The 21,373-nt window shown below is 35.5% G+C and overlaps 1 protein-coding gene across 4 annotated transcripts; it reads right to left on the bottom strand.

Annotated features, from left to right (window-relative positions):
- Positions 1 to 1,556: 1,556 nt before the first annotated feature.
- On the bottom strand, positions 1,557 to 20,490 carry UBE2W (ubiquitin conjugating enzyme E2 W). 4 transcript variants are annotated; one of them, XM_026691655.2, is made up of 6 exons: positions 20,267 to 20,490; positions 10,734 to 10,825; positions 7,669 to 7,771; positions 5,383 to 5,538; positions 3,946 to 4,021; positions 1,557 to 2,991 (listed from the first exon to the last, which is right to left on the bottom strand). In XM_026691655.2, the coding sequence occupies exons 1-6, from the start codon at positions 20,279 to 20,281 to the stop codon at positions 2,978 to 2,980; spliced, it is 456 nt and encodes a 151-aa protein (XP_026547440.1). In that variant the 5' UTR covers positions 20,282 to 20,490; the 3' UTR covers positions 1,557 to 2,977. The 4 variants fall into 4 exon arrangements, with proteins under 4 accessions (XP_026547440.1, XP_026547432.1, XP_087818000.1 ...); XM_026691647.2 differs by having other exon boundaries at positions 10,734 to 10,822; positions 20,267 to 20,432; XM_087961874.1 differs by having other exon boundaries at positions 19,857 to 20,417.
- Positions 20,491 to 21,373: the final 883 nt, after the last annotated feature.

Genomic DNA, 21,373 nt, shown 5'->3' on the forward strand with positions numbered 1-21,373 from the left:
AAGACAGGTGGTTATTTGTTCATAACATTAGAAAAGATAGCCTAGGCTACTATAATACCAAAAATAAATAATGAAGAAAACATACAAGTGACTATAAAACTTTAAAATGATATTGAAGAGAGTGGTTAACATTAACCGAAACCAAGGAATTCAATGACTGAATTTAGATCAATCATTCTCCTTTAACTCAATCCACCTCACAGGTTGATAACTAGGATAAAATTAAGATCTCTATATAAGTTGCCTTGCATGTTTTAAGCAAAATACTGCATATATAAAATGAATAATAAACTGTGATGTTTGCTACCAAGTGCAATTGATAAAAATGGGCAGCCTTCAGGGAAAAAAACATATATATTGTATATATTGCAGACTGAACTGTGATTAAGTAGAAAGTAGATCCTGAACTTCTTGTTGAGAGCACAGAATAAACTTGGCATGTACCAGTTGTAGGGAACATATTTTTCAGTGACACCATTTTTATGGGGAAAAAAGGAATGATCATTTGCATCAATCCTTCATTTTCACTATGTCATTCATATACATTTGCAGTGAGCTCCTAATTTTTCCAAAACAGATTTTCAGATGACACAGAATTTTAAGGGTAAAGCGAAAAAAGCAAAACTTGATTTCTTCCTCTGCCTCCTAATGTGGGATCATACAATTTATGAAAATACAACTTATGAAAATACAATTCTGGTTTAAAATCCTTATTACATATTTAAACAGTCTCCACACTCAAGAAATAGTATAAATAGTAGTATTTTGTTGAGCAATTTTGATTTAATCCAAACTGAGAAATCTATAGGCAAATAAAATACATGCAGGACTAAAGCATGGATTATGTAACTGACCTTTAAAAATTAGATATTATATGGAAACAGTTGCATTAATCTTTAAGATGGAATTGAACTTCCAGACATGAAGGTCCTTCATAGTGAATTACAGAACAGATTGACATTATCTAAATGTATGAATACATAGTTTCTGTGGGTTGTGGAACTATGAAGATTCCATTTAAATAATTAGTGGTACCCTTCATGTATACACTTTTTAACGTGTTCACAATTTAATTTACAAATGGAAAAAGAGCTAGAAGAAAATCAAGGAGGATACAAACTTCAACATCGACATTATTTTTGGCTTGAACAAAAATTACTAGTAACATTAATAATGCAATGGAGAAATACACACACACAAGTTTTCCCACAGTATCTTAGTTCTGAGTAAGAGGCCAGTAATCTTCTTCAAAACAGAAAAGGTAAAATACCCTTATTTAAAACTGATCTACCAATAATTTGGAATTCAGTGCCTGGACAGAACACCTCTTTTTCTTTCATTTGATTTCTTCCCACCCCTGAGCTTAGCAAATATATTGATTTTAAATATTATAGCTACTGTAGTATATACATATCTATAAAACTTGTAAGATTCAATGCAGCAGTTAAAAAAAAAATCCACACACACTTGAGTATTTTCAGCCAATCCTGGGAGATTTGTTTTGCTTATATGATTCTTACTTTAAAAATCAAGTAAGAAGTTTACTCTGCAGTTCAGACATTCATTTATTGACTACTAGATTTGATTTTTTTTTAGTGCAACAATAAGGCAACATTAAAAAGAGCACTGAAATAGAAAGTTTGCATATGTGTAAAGGTAGCAAGTTTATAAAAGACACATCATTGCTTCCTAAAAAGACAGCCTAGATCCAGTATCATAAAATTACATATAGGTGAAGATCAATTCACTATTGTTTAACAATTGTTTTTCTGTATAAAAGGTAAATCTACTTTTTGTCGTATCTTTAAAGAAAACCTGGAAAATTGTTATGGCTGTATGGGACAAGTAAGGTAAGAAAAATATATATATTTATATATATTTGTCTTAAGTTTAAATAAAAAGATCCACACTTTTTGTCAAAACAGTTCATCTCTGTCCAAAATGTATTTCTTCCTTTATGGTACAGAAAAGACAAGATAAATGTTAATAAAGAAATAATTTACAAGAAAATATCTTTTGATAGCTTTTCAGTGAAAATATTGTTTTGTAACATTCAAATATGACATATAAGACCACAAAAGAAACGGTGAACTCAAAAATTTCTAGACATATAAATAAATGAAGTATTGTGTAGGCAACAGGGCTCATGCTGAAGGCTAGTATGAAATAACCGTGTGCAATCTACTTGGAAAATAGCTCTAGTATACATATTAACAAGCCCAATCATGGACTGCAGCAAATTCAGTTTTATCCTGCTACTTGTTTCTATTTCATAACATGGGTTTCCTTGATTAAACCACTTCTGCCTTATTTATTCATATCTTCTCTATAACATACATAAATAAAAGATATTTATTCTACCATAGAACGTACCTCTCTGCTGACATAACTTGAAAAAACTTGCTTGTCAAGACACTGACAGTTCAGTAGATATGCAATGTTCTTATTAATTTCTTAGTTAAGCATGTTTTAACTTATGCTGCTAGTTTTATGATCACAGTGCACAGAATCCATATCTAAACAAATTAGGTGGCTTTCAAAGTAAAAGATAGGTTACTTATCATCCTAATATACTTAAAACCTTTCATAGGCCCTATCATGCATCTAAACTATTGTGTGGAAAGCATATATGTTTCCTGATACAATCTTTTATGGCAATGGATATGCCAAAACCACCAAGAAATTCATATTATTGCACAATATATGAAGACCTGGAATTCTTCCAAATGTTAAAATTGAATGACATTTTCCAGCATTAACATTGTATGACTACGAAAGGCATGTCAATAGCATGGTGTGAACCAGCGATCAACATGTGCCCAGAATGCATACTAGTAAAAATTCAGTCAAAGGAAGTAGTCTTCATTGCCTATTTATCATTTCCAGTCAGGAGGTTAAAGTTCAAAGACTGAATGATCAAAGTGCTCATTTTCTCAGTAGGACTATCTTCTGTTAGGCGATTCATAGAATGATGGTGTCAACAAGTGTCATCTTTAAAGAAAAATAAAATGTAAAGTATTATATTCTGTACATATACATTGTTCAAATCCTATGAAGATATTTATTGTTGGAATATCCCTTAACAGTACCACTTCAACAAATTAAAATAAGGATTAAAATTATAAATTTGGAAGAGAAATATAATTCTGAACCACTGACTTGCTTTCTTTTGTTTAAACAAATCTGACAATGTACTAAGGCTCAACTACCTATTTAGTAAACTAGTGCATTTTTCAAATAAAAATGCAAATATACAAAAAGCCCAAAGGCTCAGAAACCGTAGAAGATTTAGAAAAAAAAAAATCTGTTGCTGTGCAAGCACCTTCACATCATAAAATGGTTGAAGGATGAGAGGTGGTAGAAAACTCTCAATACTATTTTGTCTTGATATTTCCGTGCAGAGTAAACAAATGGTTATATTTTAAACTATTCATTGCACTTTATTTTATGCTAGCTTTGGCAACCTATTTCTTCAGTTCAATTCCATTTTGTTAATGATCTATTCATTCAATAGATTTCTATACCAAGCTGTAAGGTTATTCATTATTTCATTCTATTGATATGATGCACTGCTTTATACTAAAAGTACTAACTGGTTCATTTATTCATGTCTATTCTCAATATGAGAAAAATCCTTAAAGCTCAACATATGCATTACATATATGAAAGCCTGTTTTCAGTGCTTTTGCAGTTCAGAATGCCAAAACTTCATTCCCTAGCAGATTTCTTGGAAAAGTTCTGTATCTGAAATTTTCATATGCCTATAAGATGTAGATCTTTCTTATCTGAATTCATTAAGATAAGACTAAGTAATTTAACAGTAAACTCATTTATTGTGTTATTTGTGAATATTAAGAAACTTATTCAAGGATCATACAGGAAGTTTTGTAAATTAAGTACTAATTATTCATTACTTAGAATATTGTTTTCAAACTAAATGCTTACCATGATACCACCATTTTGTTTTCTTTGGATTCTTGTTACATGTTCTTACATAAAATGAATTATCTGGTGGTCTTCTCTGCAATAAAGTAAAACTATATTAAATTATAAGCTGACTTCAATTGTACAAAACTAAATCAGTGGCTCAATTGAAAGTAGGATATAAATCTAACAAATGAAGGGAAGGCAGACAGGAAATTTTAGAAAAGCATTCATTGAAATAAAAGAAAAAAATTGTAAGTTCCTTTTCCAAGATTTTATTCCTGGTTTGCAATATTTTTGACTGCTCCTCAACTCTTACACAACTTAAGGGAATAAATTATTAATATTTCAGGTGACTTTATAATTCTTGATGTACAGGCATACATATTTAAACAAATACCTTCTTAGTCATGTTTGAATAAACTAGAGAAAACTAGTATGTTTTCAGCACAGGTTTGGAAAAACACTCAAGTTGTGTCAAAAAATAATCTGGATAAAGAAATAAATAAGTGAATAATACATAAGCAGACTAAATGATAGAAGAAAATATTTCTCTACCCAACTTTAAATAGCATATTCTAGAGGAAATAATAATCAGAAGTCTTCCTCCTACTCTTTCTGTACCACACACTTTGAATATATGGGAAGAAAATGTGCTTCCAATTATATTCTGCACATGAGCCATCTAGTATTTATAATGTATGTTAGTAAAAGATACCTAGTATGAGTAGCATATCAGAAAGATTGCTATATTGCCTGAATGTGTTTAATATTAGTTCTTTTTAAGCCATACAAGAATAGTCTCAATCTAAGGAAGGCATGTTTTAGATATTATAACACTGCAACATATACCAAGGAAATTATCTGCAACTATACAAAGAGCCATCTTAATTTCATTGTTGCCCAAGTGTGCTCTGCTAAATGATGAATTTTATTTTAGAAAGAAAACCATTAAAAACCAGGGTTTTTAAATATCTGTAATTTGCTTTGAAGACAGCATTCAAAATGTTATTAATATCAAGCTTACTAAGTGTACAAATATCTCACTAAATACCTATTACCAGCATGTGACTTTCATAAGATGACCAATGAACTTTTCAGGATTACTTGAAATAACAACTCTATGTGAATTAAGAAATGTGGCAATATGAAGCAGGAACTTCACATTAATTTAAGTGAAACTAGGTAATAAGCTTTCATTTGAAGACAATTATTCTGTTTTGTTGGTCTCCAGAGGCTGGAAAGAAAAATCATTGGTTGTTATCTAACTAATTTGCATTGTAATTACATAAATTAACCCTTCTGAGTTTTTTTGAAGTGCATTGTTTAACAATGTACCTATTTTAGGGTCCACTAAATATCATTAAAGAGAAAAAGAAACATAATTGGTTTAGAGTGGGGCATTCTACTACCATTAAACTTATAACATTCTTGGAACATTATCTCTTAACTTCATACCTTTTCTTTGCAGCTTGAAAGCATGCTGATAATGCTAAGACAAACTGATTGCACTGAAAGAGCTGGAGACCAGTCTTCTGTTAGAATAGATAAACAGATATGTCCATTGCTATAAACGTGAGGATGAACAGGAATATTTTCACCAGTAAACACAACCTATAAAGTAAAAATCAAGTTAATATTTTATTAAGATAATAGATCAAAAAGTATACTAATGCTATTTGTAAAATATTCCATTTTTATATAAAAACATTTCAATTCAAACGTGGACATAATCTGTAAAATAACAGATGTTAGAAGGATATGAATCAAATTTGATCTTTCATAAAGCACAGTATGTCAGTCTTGAATTTAATGAAACTTTATCATTAAGTATGTTGCACAGGTATAGAATAGGTGGTGCCTGCCTCAATAGCAATAACTGAGGGATTTAGGAGTTCTATTGGACAACCACTTAAATATGAGCCAGCAGTGTGCTGGAACTACAAAAAAGCCAGCAGTCATAGGCTGCATTAACAGATAGAATAATATGAAATGCTACTTCATAATGCCTTGGTAAGACCATACATTAAATATTGCAGTTTTTGTCACCATGATATAAAAATGATGTTGAGACTAGAACACATGTAGAGATGATGATTTGATAATTAGGGGTCTGGACACTATAATATATGAAGAAAGGTTGTAGGAACTGAGTATGTCTAATCTAATGAAAAGAAGGGCTAGGGGTGACAATGACAGCAGTTTTCCAATATTTAAGGGTCTGTCACAAGGGAGAGTGGGTCAACCTATTCTCCAAAACACTTGAAGGCCAAAAAGAAATGAATGGAAATTAATCAAGAAGCGAACCATCCTAGAAATTTCCTGATAGTGAGAACAATTAATCAGTGGAATAGCTTGCCTCCAGAAGTTGTGGGTGCTCCAACAATGGGCAGCCATTTGCCTGAAATGGCATAGGGTCTCCTGGACTAGAAGGCCTCCAACATCTCTTCCAATTCTGTTTCTCTGTTACATTCTGTTATGTACATTCTGTTACTTCAGATGCTATTGCCTAATCAGGTTGTCCTTACCACCACAACTGAGCCCAAAAATTATGCTGCTAAGTGACAAATGTTAAGTGAATTTTGCCCCATTTTATGATCTTTCTTGCCACAGTTGTTAAGTGAATCACTGCACAATCACGATCTCCCCACTGACTTTGCTTGGCAGATGGTCACAAAAGATGATCTCATGACCATAGGACATTGCAACCGTTATAAATATGAGTCAGTTGTCAAGCATCTGAATTTTGATCACATGATCATGAGGATGCTTCAATGGTTGTTAAGTGTGAAAAGGGTCATAAGTCATTTTTTCAGTGCCATTATAACTTCAAATGGTCACTAAATGACATGTTTTAAGTTGAAGAGTATATGTACTGTTATTAAACAGCTAGTAATAAAATGGTTCAAGGTTTTTTTCCTTACTCAATTTTTCCAGATGAGCCCAGTTTATGGTCATAGAGTTTAATAATGTCCTAGTTACTCTAATTTCCATTATTTAGTTTAAAATCCAGTACATTTATATAAATGTTCCTGTGAGATGGATAGCAATTTCCTTTTTAGTAATCGCCAATCGTCCTAGTTCATCAACCATTCTGAAATGAAACTCCTCAGCTACTTCATTTTTGATCACATACTGTAAATCACAGATGTCAAACTCGCCACATCATATTGGTATCACGTGACGTTTCACAGCATTTTCCCATTCATGGAGCTGGGGTGGGCGTGGCCTGCGTGTGACGCATCTGGCCCGCAGGCCACCATTTTGACACCCCACCTGCAAATCAACTCTTCCCAATTCACCATCTTTATATGTCTTGGTTCAAGAACACATATTAAAGTTAATACAGTCATCAAGATTTTTAAAAAATCTACATTTAGTGGTGAATGTCAGTTGGAAGGACTCATTCAACAGTCAAAAATTCAACTGCAACACATTGCTTGAAGCCTGCCAACAAGTACTCACTGCAGGTTTCCACTTTACAAACAATAGCACAGCAGCTTCCTAACAACTGAAGTAAAAGAACTTGCTAAAAAAAAAACCTCAAAGCTTCTACCATATATTATTATTATCTTTTGATGTCTTATAAAATTGGACACAATGCTTTTCATTCAATCCCTGCAGGTACCAGATATGTGATTAAACCATTCTTGCTGTTTTCTTAAGAGCTATCACAGCAAAATTTCAATAAACATTCAATGTTACCAAATATTTTATAATTTAATTGAGCATATGATAAATTACCTGAGGAGAATCAAATGGATACCGACTACTGAATTTAAATAGCAGTTGAAATTTCTCCCCTTCATATAATGTTCCAGAAGCCCCTTCCATGTCTACTATCCACCTTGGGAAAGAAAATGGTTTACAATGATGAAAATATATAACTATAGTATTTGATCTCCTGTAAGTAACTTGATGTCAGTTATTGTTTGCAAATTGCTAGTCCCCAATTTCAAAAACACCTTAAAAATCCTAGAATTATGGGCTCTCTTTTTTTCTTAAAAGGTTATTATATGTACTTTACCAAAAGCAATATTCTCCATAAATATTCTCCTTTGAAGAAAAAATGAAGTTAGATTACAGAAATATTAACAATTGGAGATAATTCTTCAGGCAGATAATTCTTCAATTTCTAATTCCCTTTCTCTGAATCATTAGGCTGGTTTACCATTTCCCAAACAACAGAGCAATGGATAGCTATGTACTGGTATTTTCTTAACTGCCTCTTGAATCATTCTCAAATTATCATCTTTCCTCTTAGAAATTGTGAGGAGGTTGAGAAAGAAATGGAAAAATAGATACTGACAATCAAAAGAAATAAGATAAACCACCAGCAAGTCATTTCCAAAAATGGCAGCCAGGTGGCAAAAAAGTGTGAAGAAATATTCTAAATCATTCATAGGCTCTGCTTTAATGAAATAATTATAAATGAGGGTGGAACATTCCTGTATAGTGTATAAGATTCTGTATTTATTCCAGACTAGAATGAAAGATACCTTACTCATATTTCTTGCTTCCCTGATTGTGTCCAACTAAGTAGGGCTTCACAATAGTCACTAATAAAATTCTACTTCTTGATCATTCAGTAAGTTTTTAACCCCAATTCCTGTTTGCATTGAATGTGTCTGTTATTTTTTAATAAATGCAAATACTGCATACCGTAATAACAAATCAAACTAAAAAGATTAAAACTTTTTACAGCCTTTATTAAAGTTATCCACTGCTTGTTACTTGCTTATTTGTACATTGTTGTTTGCTGCCTTAGAGAAGGAAGAGGTTTATGATTAGCTGATATTTCTGGAGCAGAAATTCTTTTAAGGAGTGAGTCAATTTGATCTAGTGCATGGTTGTCCAAACTTTTGGCTTGCCCGGGGCACATTGAACAAAGAATTGTTTGGAGCAACATAAAATATATAATACAGTTAATATATTTAACTTTTAATTATTTTTATTATATCTTGTGGGGCTGCATATTACTAGCTGTCCAGGGCTGCATGTAGCCTGCAGGCAACAGGTTGGACATGCCTGATTTCGTGGTTAAGGCAACAAGCTACAAAACCAGGAGATTGTGAGTTCTAATCCACCTTAGGCATGAAAACCAGCTAGATGACTTTGTGGCAGTCACTGTCTGTCAACCCACAACATCAGGCTCAAGCAACAAGCTGGTCACTCAATTCCTGTCATAACCAATGGATCAACACTTAGTTGATCTGGGGAGGAAAGGAAACTTACAGGAAAATGCTAGGAAGAAAGAAAAAAAAAACCTCCTTGTGAAGAATGTGGTTCTAGTAATGAAACAATTCTAAAGCTAGCAGAAGCCAACTCGTAATATTTTCCTGGAACATATTTACCCACTTTAATTGAAGAATTTTACTTGTCTCTAGGAACAAGCAATCTGGTGCAGATTATCTGGAATTAAATTTCCACAATCCCTTACATAGAGCACATGTATTGATGCTGACAGGAATTTGAATTAAAATATTGCTTATCTCACTCTTACGTTGCATGCAGTAGTCTCCTTCAACTTACTTCTTACAAGTATTATTATAGAGCATATCACTTTCTTTAAAGTCATACATTCCTCAACCATCCTCCTTTTACCAAAATGGTACAGAACAATATGTGGCTGATTCACCAGCTACTACTGAAATAAAAATCTCAATAAACTCAGCCAACGTAGTCAATAGTGAAATATTTAGTGATATAAATAAAATTACAAAATATATAAATATATACACAATAAAAGTATAAAACAACAACATATACACACATAAGTGCCAAGGGGAAAAAAACAACTAATGGGTAATACCATTTCTAGAGCCAATGTCTGAGGGGAGAAAACGGCCTTTAATGTCTTTTGAAAGGCAGGTAAGGTTGGGGTACACAAGTCTCAAGAGTATGCTGTTCCATCTGAGGGCCTTTATGGGAGAACACAAAACCTTGCAGCTCACAAAATAGAAATGTACATAAGCATATCAAGAGGCAGGCATAATCACCAGCTCCTTATTCAAGTGGTGATTAAGGCCTCAGCAGCTGATCATCAGAATTCTAGCTAGTACCTTGTGAAACTCAATTGTGTTCATCTGGCACTTGCTGGACCAAATTTTTATTTATTTCCTTAAATAAATTTATATGGCCACCCATCTTGCAATCAGCAATTCTAGGCAGCTAACAGAATTAAAAACACAATAAAAACAAGCTATCATAATAATATGCAAAAATGACAATTGGGAAACAATTCCTTCATCCATAACCACCGTATAGGCCCCCTTATGAATCGGTCCTGCCATCCTGTAGTAGAGAATGGGTAGAACTTTAAAATAATCTATTCATGACAAGGGGCAAACAAAATTTATTCCCAATTCCCCAAAACAAAAAAGATCTCACCCACACAGAATATGCATATAGATATAAATAAATTCATAAGTAGAATTTAAGGATTGCCATTTATTGCCATATGTATCATATTGCCTATGTATGTTACAAAGCAGTATTTCATGCCCTAATATCACAAACCTAGATTGTTTAAAACTGTGATAAAATATCACAGCACTCTCCATACCTTGAAATAAATAGAAAGTATTTTTTTATTTGTAAAATTTAGCTATCCATTTTGCCACACGGTAACTCATGGTAAAAAGGTATCCTTTTTAAACATGCATCTTATTTATATCCAAGCAACGATAGCAATGTAAACAGAATAAGTGGATCAAACTAAGTATTTAGTGATATCATAATGGCAAATATGTTTGCATTTTCCTACAAATCATATCTTTCACAACTGTAATAAAAATACATATACTTACTGTGTAATTGAATTTTGTACACTCTTTTCATTCAAGATCATTCCTGGTGGCGGGTCATTCTGCAAAGCTAGCAGTTCTTTCTGTAGCCTCTTCTAAAGAAAAAGAAAAATCTTTAACCGTTTCATAAAGTATTTGAATAGTCCTTAAAGTTGTTATCTATATAGTATAAGACATTGCCCAATCTGAATGGCCAAGCCTATTATTTATGCCTTTAAACAGCATAATCATAATGTGTATTATTTGCTTTGCATTTTGTGTTGCAAGTCAACAGTAGCTTACATTTTATTCTTAACTATATTTTGTTCTAATCTTACCTACAAAGGTAGGTTAAGGATACATAAGCTGCTAAGAATTGGTAATGACTCAAATAGCATATAAGCCTAGTAGAGATGAGTAAGTAAATAAATAAATATCATGCTGGTTATCATCCAGAGAACTATTATTTCTGAACAAGACTGGAACAGGTAGGCTGTCCTTCACAAATAACAAAATATGTCATATGGAAAATCAGTACAGCACGAGAAACAGATATCCAACAGAAAATATTTATTGATGAAGTTCAACATTTCTTTAGCACAATAAATATCAGAAAAGTAAAGAAACTTTAAACTATCTAAATATTCTTCTAAGAATATCTAGCAAATTGGCTTGAGCACCAATTAAATTTATGATTAGTACAAGGACACAGTTCAATTTTATCTGAACAACTGTTCACATATGTAGCATGACTTCAGAACAGATCTAGACTTGATTCATATAATTTAAAGCTGCAAATATGTGAAACTTACTTAACAATGAACCCAACTGAGTATACAGAGATAATTCAGAGGAAACATACATCACATCATACTATTAATATATTGAGAGGAAGCTTGGTCTAGTCGTTAAGAATTGGGAGACTGTGATTTCTAGATCTGTCTTAGGCACAAAGCCAGCTGGGTGACTTTGGGCTAGAGTCACAATCCCTCAGACCTCTCAGAAGGCAAGGGCAAGCCATTTTGGAAACATTTTGTCAAAAAATTGCAGGGACTTGTCAAGGCAATTCTCTGAGAATTGAACACATTTCAATGGGAAAAGTACATTAATTAATGTGTGAAGGTACAAGAAAGTTGTAGAAATGGGTTTTTATTATTTACGGTATTAAATCAAATAGATCAGTGGTTGCCAACCAGTGGGCTGTGGTCCAGTGATGGGCCGTGAGAAAATTTTGGTGGGCCACAGAGAAATATCACCCCCAGAGCACCCCCCCCCCAAAGCAATTAATCCAGGCTGTGCAGAAACACAAGGCTCGGCCGCCCACATTGCCCACAGGAACCCTCCCCACCCATTCACTCCTTACCTGGCAAACTTGCCTGCTAAATTGCTATTTTTCCTTTTTCTGACCATAATCTGTTTTGCTGTGCCAGGAGATTTAGATAAGCTAGGAAGCAGAAAATGGTTGGCTTTCTTGCTTTCTAGCTAGTCTTTAGATCTTCGGCTCTGCTTTTAAGCACAGCCAAACCTCCCTAAGGACTGAAGCTTCTATTATTCAGTGCAGACTCACGGCAAGCAAATTTGCGAGACTGAGCTAGCCGATAGCAGATAGATAGATCACTGAATGATTCTGTGAGCAACTCAATCTGCCTGCCTGCTTTGCCTGATTTTGGGTAAAAGTTGCTCTTTTTTAAATAAAAAATTCGATATTTACATACATGGTGTGTTGTGAGTTAATTTTGTGAATTTGCTTCCTAGCAAATTTTATGAGTTTGCTTGCAAGCAAATTTTATGTGACAGACTGAGCTAGCCAATGGCAGATCGATACATTTCTGAATGAATCTGTCATTCTGTGAGCAACTCAATCTGCCTACCTGCTTTGCTTGATTTTGGGTAAAAGTTGCTCTTTTTTTATCAAAAATTCAATATTTATATAAATATTTATAATATTTACATACAAGCCATGCCCAGCTAGTCACATGATCACCAAGTCACACTCACAAATTAGGCCATGCCCACAGAACCGGTTAGTGGTCCCTGGGATTTAAAATTATGAGTGTGGTGGTCCCTGAGGTCCAAAAGGTTGGCGACCCCTGAAATAGATGTTTGATTAGATAAGAGTAGTACATGACTAGGTAAAATTATATCCCTGCACCTAGCAGCTTAAAAAAAAATCAAAATATTCTCCAAGTAATCATGAGATAACTATAGATTTCCACTACTTGTTGCTTTCCAGATTTTTTAGATTAACACATACCATCCATAGTCAATCTGAGGGGGGGAAAATTAACATGAGCTGTCATAAGCATGAGGATAAAAAGTAGAAGTATACTTTTAATTGAAAGACATGAAGCAGATGCAGGAAAAGCAATCTACAACTTATAGAAAAATGCACTTTAATGAACATTCATATTTAAAAAAAATACTACATAATGCATTCCCCTAAGTTTCACAATATTCATACACTGATGAAACTCTTATCAGCCCAGAATTTCATTTTCCTCTGATCATTATGGAGATTAAGATATCTACAGGGGACCAATATGTTGCCAACAGTTCATCACTTATTTAAACCTCAAAGTTTAAGGAGACAGCTTTAAAAAAGAATATTAATGAGGATTGGAAAAATGTATACAAATACCTGACCAACAGTGTATCCAGAATAAAATGTGGCAGTGTATGCTAATAAAGTACAAGAATCCTTCTTTTCAGGATTTCAGCCAACTTCATTCTCTCCTGAATATTTCATTTCACTCTCACTTCCTATTTTCCATTTTTAATAGACCTTTTAAAATTTTGCATTAATGGGCATGCTTATTCACTGTCATATGAATCCTCCCCTATGTTGTTATTTTGCAAGGGAGTTACAGAAGTTGATATTTTGTGACTTTATTTTAGCTCCTACCCCATTAAAGCACTACTGACATAAATTTATAGAGTAACAAACAAATATGTACTTATAAATCACTGCCTTTTATAAAGCTATATTTGGTTTATTAAAGATTGACATGCTTTTGCAAAGCATGCTAATTAAATAAATATGTGAGCTCCAGTTTATTTACAGGATAGTACTCCTAAATCTATTCTAGAATTTCAGAAAATAATGATAGAATATAATGTATTTAGTATCCTAGTAGCTCCATAGGAAAATTTGGGGTAGATCTGATGTGAAAATATGTCTGTTTGACCAACAGAACTCCCTTCTACTTTCTTTTCTCATTCAGCTTGCCATGTGCCTTTGAGTCTTCTTCTCAAAACCACTCTTGGATTATATCCCAGGAATTTCACCAAAGGATAATCAAGTTTTAAGTTATGTGTAGAAGACGACAAGAGAATATTTATTATGTAATAACATTAAAGACTCATGTTAAATTAAGTTCTGTACAATATAACTTCAAACACATGGAAAGTGTTTGGCAGTCCTTTTGTTATATGTTTTGTTATATTTTTTCCTACTTCATTTTGTTGCTGAGAAATACTTTTTCCAGAGAATTTAATCAGAAATGCTTGAAAAATAGAGTTATTATTTTGAAGTGAATATGGCAGCTTCCGTAGAATAGTCATAAGAAATTACCAGGCAGCATATAAGTTAAATATCATTGTTATTTGAAAAGAGGACGCCCTGAATTTAGGACAAGTGTCTTCAAACTTGGCTAGTTTAAGACTTGTGGACTTCAACTCCCAGAATCCCTAAGCTAACATGACTAGAGGAGGAATTCTGGGAGTTGAAGTCCACAAGTCTTAAACTTGCCAAGTTTGAAGACCTCTGATTTAGGACAATACTTTGCCCAAAACAGTTGAAATAAAAAATAATCCTTTGCTATGCACACTTTCCTTATCTTGTTAATGCCCTAGACATTTCACCCAATACATATTTATAGGTAATTCCCTTACTATATGTGAGTCTGAATGTGTGTGTGTATACACACACATACATATATATTAGTCTCTGCAGTTTTCTTAGCCAAGGTTTTTTTTTTGCAAATGATTTGCCATTGCCTCCTTCCTAGGGCTGAGGATGAGTGACTGCCTCAAGGTCACCCAGCTGGTTTTATGCCTAAAGAAAGATTAGAATTCATGATCTCCTGGTTTCTAATCTGATGGCTTAACCACTACATCAAACTGGCTCTGCATGTAATTTTAAGGCTATGCAATATTTCAGATTCAAATGCCAAACATTATCTTTTCCTTAGATCATAGAGGGTAGCTATGTGAATCTGGAAAAAGATACAGTTGCTTTGAATTTATCACAGTTGGCTTGAAGAATATTCACTGATATCAAGGGTTGGTTTTTTTGTTTACTAAGGTGGAGAATATTGGCAGCATTAAAACTCTTTGATGTTAAACCCTTGCCCACATCCTATATGGCATACACTGCTCTAGGCTGCTTGCCATGCTGCTGCTCAGAGACGTCTTGATACACCAAAGGTCTGGAGCTGCAACAAACCCCTGAGCCATCGCGCAAAGTTCTTTACAACATGAAGCCAGCTCCAACCCAGCCTAGCAGCACAACATAGAGAGGCTTCTTGGCACAGCACAACTCTGGGCCTGCTAAAAACCCCTATGTCATTCTCCCAAGTAAATCAGAAAGGAACCCCAACTAGATCAGCTAATTTTTACTGTAACACCACATTAATAGATTTTTGCAAATCTGAAAGAACAAACTTTCCACTGCCACTTTTAACTGTTTTTGGTCCATTAGGACAGGTCCTTCCTAAGTTTTCTTCCTCTGACTGTTAATCCATTAGGAGCTCCTGCCTCTCTTGTCTGACTACCCCCAAGGTCATCCACATTCCATTACACCATGATCCCTAGCACACAGCAAAGCCCTTCACAGCACAAAGCTTGGCCCAGCAGTGTGGCTCATCCTTGCCCCTCAGGGCCCCTGCTAGGGTCCTGAGCTTTGCCACCCCAGCTGATATTCACCATCCTTCTTACTCCCACTGCTAACAAAGCATACCCACTCTGGCCTTTCACAAGGCAGCTGCTGGCCACATGAGACCATCTCCCCCCATGTCTTATGAAGAAACTGCCTGAGGAAAAAAGCCTCCTGTGTCTAGCAGCTGCCTCACAAAGAGTCAGGCCAGGCATGCTTGGTTAGCAGTGGCAACAAGAAGACAGCAAAGGCCAGTTACCCTGGCAGGGGCCTCAGAATGCTGGGAGCCAAAAGGGGCATAGATGGAGGAAATAAGCTGATGGGGGGTGTTGAAGCACCCCTGTGGTCATACCAGGACATACCTACACTTGTATAAAAAGGGGAAAAGCCAATAGTTAAATATAAAGTGTTACAAGATGCAGAGCAAAATGTAGGAGAAGGAAAGGCAGAGCCTAGAAGCAAAGTCAAGAGAGGAATCAGCCTGGAGTCATTAGGTCCACAAAAGCAGCCCATCGTGAATATCATTAACTCTTATCTAGTGCCAATTTGTACTGATTCCTCTCTTGATTGCCTCCAGGCTCTGTCTCTCCTTAACTGATTAGATTAATGTTAGGCATAAAGAATCAGGTCCACATGTTAAGTTCTAGTTAAGCTAATTTATTGCTCATGTTGGTAAACAAGAATCTAGTCTAATAACAGTCAGCACTAAATTGGCCCAAGATAAGAGTTAACAGAATTCAAGAAGAGCTAGACTTGGACCAACTGTGGGAACGTAACGACTCCAGGTTGATTTCCGTCTGGACTCTGCCTCCAGCTCTGTCTCTTCTTTTCCCACAGAAAGAGCAGAACTGGGTTTACCTGACCATAATAGGATTTTTCTGCATACTGTTTAGTTTGGGTGAAAGAGTGGGCATTGCTGAGAAATAAAAGACTTTTGGAGCTGGAGCTAGATGACACAATTTATTATTTGGATGGCATGATTGTCATATGATCAAACTAAGGTTAATATAGATTTTTAAAATCATGTTAGATGTACCATATTGAAAATATGGAATAGATATACATCCAGGTTTTGCCCAAAAACACATTTGTGGCTCTGAGCAATTATCAATGAGAATTTAAGTAAACATAAATGATTAGCTTACCATGAGATATTAGAATTTTTTCAAGGAGAATGTAAAATAAAGTCAAGAGAAGATGTAATAGCAAAGCAATACGTTTCTCAATGGCTCTCCTATACATCATTCTCAGAAAACTTTAAAGTAGATAAAATAATGTATAAATGTTATGAACATATAAAGACTGAATTGGAAATAGAACCCTCTACAAATGGAAAATAAATGGTCAACAAGATGAAATTTACATTTTGTTATAACCTTAAAGAGAATTTCTATAAAGTGATGGATCATTGCTATATGTCACCAGAAAAACTGCACAGGATGTAACTTTGTAATTTAAATTTATGTTGGAAATGTAAACAACGTAAAGGGACATTTTATTATCTTTAGTAGATGTGTAAAAAAAGCCATAAAATTTTGGGTGCAAATGAATACACTATTGCAGAAGCTTTTGATAATTAACAACAGAAAACAGAGGTTTTCTTTTGAGACTGATACATGAAGAACTGGAAAAAAAAGTCATACAGCTTTATTTTTATACAGTTGTAGCAAGAATATTAAATGTACAAAAGCAGAAAGACTCAAGTTACCTACAATAGAAGAATGGTTGATGAAGATGATAGAATTTGCAAAGATAGCTAAATTGATTTATTTAATTAGAAAAAGGGCATTATATTTACTGAGTGGAAGCCCCTTAAGACTTTTTGTGAGAAACAGAAAATAATGAACGTATGACTTACAGATTTGATAATTAGACAGAAATGGGTAATATAATAAAGAGAATGATTTTGTAATCATAAAGTAAGAAGTATTTTTATTTGTTATTATACTTGCTGAAAAGAAAATCAGCAACTTTGTGTTTTTTGTTTGCATTTTTTCTTTTTCTTTGTCATTGTTCTTCTTTCTTATTTCTTTTATACTTTGTATGTTCTTGTTAGTTTTTATATTGTTTAAATTTTTAATAAAATTATACATATATAAAATTTAAACATTTTAATTGAAATCAAAATATTACACACAACTAACTAGGTAATAAATTGCCCTATGCTAAGCTGAAAACTATTGAATACATGTACCCTGTTTCTCCAACAATACGGCCTCCCCCAATAGGAAGTCCCAACATGTTTTATAGGCATGAAATGAAATTAAGCCCCTCCCCCCAAATTAAGGCCTATATTAAAACATGTGAAATGGGGGGAATGGTGGGGGGGGGCTTGCCATTAGGAAGTACTTTTGTTGCACACCCGGATATGGTGCTGCCTGAGTTGACCCCGATATGAAGTGCCCCACCAACGCCGAGGTCAACATCCAAGCCGTCGCCGCCCGCCTGAAGATGCAAGGGGGGGAATTAAGTCACCCCCGAAAAGACGGCCTAGCCATTTTTTCGGGGCTCAAAAAAAAATAAGACCCGGCCTTATTATATGAGAAACACGGTATCATCCAACATTTAATAGGCAAAACCATTTTTAATTGGATGATGGACTTGCTATGACAGTTTGCACAACTACTAATTCTTCATATATCTTTTTAAAAAGAAAAACAGGTTTAATGTAAGTTATATATGTTCCTAGGTGTTGATAGAATTAGGGTTAGTCTCTCGTTATGGTTGTTAAGCCTTTCTGAAGATTTAGGCAATCTGGGCATTTATAATTCTTTGGTTTCATCAACTACTTAAAGGATGTCTTCTTTGCTACGCATAGATTTCAGTGTGAAAGTATGTTATTTTAATTCTGTAAATCATTTTAAGGAGCAGAATACAACTTCAATAATTCTTAAATACTATTAAAAACACAGCATGGGAAAGTCAAATATGGAAAGAGCTTAGAAGCAGGCATATTGACTTTGGATCAACTGATAATAATTTTTTAACATATCCTACGTACAAAGATAAATCATCTATCAGATATAAGTCAATGGCAATATTTACAATTACAGTATTTGCTAACATTATTCAGAAGAGCAGCATTTTCAGTTTCTAAGACACTAGAACAACTTGTTAAATTCTTTAAAACTAAAAAACCTATTATTACTTTTTATATAGTTATCAATAAATCAATTCAACAAGAAAATGTTAAAAAATGAAGGGAAAATATAATTAGACGTTCCTATATTATCTAGATAATGGTAAAGCATCTTAACTTCTGTAGCAAGAATGTCAGTGGAAGTGGACCTCCAATTACAATGTATGCAACAAAAATCACTATTATTTTTTTGGGTATTGTGTTGTCCTTTTATTAATTTAAAAAGCAATAAAAATAAATACTAAACTGTAGAAAATGGTTATGGTGAGATTTTTCTTTTTTCTTTTTTTAAACAAACTTTATTGATTATAGAACTAAAATATCAAACAAACACATACACAACACAGAGAGAGAAAAAAGAAAAAGAAAAAAGAAAATGATTAAAAACTAACAATTCTACTATCGACAGTATGGTGAGATTTTTCAATGGATAGAAAGCAAATATTATAAGATTTGCAGTGGCCAATTAGCTGGTTGACTTCCTGATTCCAACACAAAGACAAAACAGAAATGCCAGTTAGAATTTCACAACTCATACATACTTGTTTTTGAATATGCCTGCCATCAAAGTGTCTAAGATAACAGTAATAAACTACTTCGTGGGGAGAACCGATCATCCTGGACCTATTTCACCTCCCTCCACCACTCTTTTGAACTTGGCTCCCTGGGTGATCCGGAAATCCTGAGGTTACACAGGCATCCCTGAAGTCAGAGTAATTGATGTATGGGACCGGAACTCGATCTTCATACAGAGAATGATAGATCCAATGGTAACTGCAGTGGCTACTGTCACTCTTACAAAAACGAAATATGCCCTGATTGACGTACAAACAAGAAAGCACACCAAGACTTCCTGACCTCTCCCTCTTTCTCAAACCCTCACACGCAGGCGCTCCACCAAAACTCCTTCTCCTCCATACTTCCAGAGCCACGCAATTCTTCCAAGGACTCCGAAGAAAGGGGCTTCTGAAGACATTTCATTTCCTGAAGCAGCCACAGCCCTGCCTCAGCCAGTGGGCGCCTTTTACTGCCCCTTCCCACATTCACCACCAACTAAGCCAGGCCAAGCACAGCCCAAGTCTCTGAAAGCCACACCTAGGAAACAGCCACCTGCTCTCACCCGGTGAAGACCAACCTGGTCCGCCGCTTCCACCTCTGCCTTTCTTAAGCTTCCGAGCCGCAGGACAACTCGGCTTTTCCCTCCCGTCGCCTGTCCCTTCCTCAGCCTTTCTCAACCTCTCTCCTTCCTGGCCTTCTCTGCTCCCTCGCCCGGCTTCTCGCCCGGCCGTCCCTTCAGGACGAAGTTCCTCTCTCGGCGCTTTTTCCAATCGCTCGGGCAAGGAAACGCCAGAGCAGCTCCAACCGCCGCCGCCGCTTCACGGAAGTCAGCGGAAGCGAGAGGGGCGACAGAGACTCCGGTCCAACCTTCACCGACTCCTGCTGACGGCAGCGCGGCTCTCCGCCCCACTCTTCTTCTCCGTAGTCCCGAGAGAGTCACCTGGGGACGAAGGGACGCGCCACTCCAGCCTGCCGCAGGCTGCTCACCTGCATAGACGCCATGATGGATCCGCCTCCCCACAGTGTCCGCTCTCGGCGCCGCCGGCCGGGACCGAGAGAGAGAGAGACGCAGGGCGGCGGCGGCGGCGGCAGTAACGCCGGCACTCTTCCCCGGTCGCTTCCTTCTCCTCCTCGCTTCTCCCCCCCTCCCCGCCCCTACGGGTCACGTGGGAACTCCGGCCATCCCGTGAAAAGCGCGCATGCGCTCCGAAGCCCTGTCGTAGACGGTGCCAGGTGGGCACGGGACGTCTTCGGGCGGGTTGATGAAATTCTGGCCTTCCTTTCAAATTTAAAAAAAAAAAAAAAAGGTTCAAAGCAAACCGTAGCTCCTCATTACGGCGTCAGAACTCGGTAAGATCGTAGGCCACGTGCGTGCCGTGCTGGTTTCCCGAGTTTATGGTGCCAGGCGGTTTGTTTTTATATATATATAAAAACATATATATATAAAATAGGTGTATATATCGTCGTGGACGCACCAGACATCGCATGCCCATTAAGTGTTTTCTCCGACTGCGGCCTTGCATCTGGAAGGGGTGCCCAAAAAACCTCACGGACGATGTGAGGTCACCTATTGTAGAGGCACGACTTAGCTTGGCGAAAAAGCAAACGCATTTTGGTTGCCATCTGGAATCTCGTCCATATCGCCAGCAGTGACATCATAAGTGACCTACGTTTCAAATACAGCATATATTTAGATAGACCTACATTCAAAATGTGTGCTTACGTTTGACAGGCTATAAAAATAACTTTCCGTTTATTGGAGACAAAATATATTATCACAGAACTGAAATAATTAGCTTAGATATGTATAGGAAACCAACATCATGCTTATTTTCTGGTAGTGCCTGGTTTTTCGTTACTCAAGGAAAGTTTAATCTAAAGTAAAATCTTGCAAATATACCCTGACAGATTCCCTCTGAGCAGGGAATTTGAAATCCTAATGTTTTGTCAGAAATAAATACATGATTTTACCAATTCATGAAGGGCATGTACTGATCTATTTATAATGAAAATTAATATTTACATAAGCAACTGGAAGATGATTTTTCACTTCAAATTTTCCTATCATCCAGCCAAATGACATCCACAACCATA

The sequence above is a fragment of the Notechis scutatus genome, chromosome 3 (assembly GCF_049901735.1).
Source record: "Notechis scutatus isolate UNSWTSFEM ecotype Mainland chromosome 3, rNotScu1.2, whole genome shotgun sequence".
In the NCBI taxonomy this organism is placed as follows: Eukaryota; Metazoa; Chordata; class Lepidosauria; order Squamata; family Elapidae; genus Notechis; species Notechis scutatus.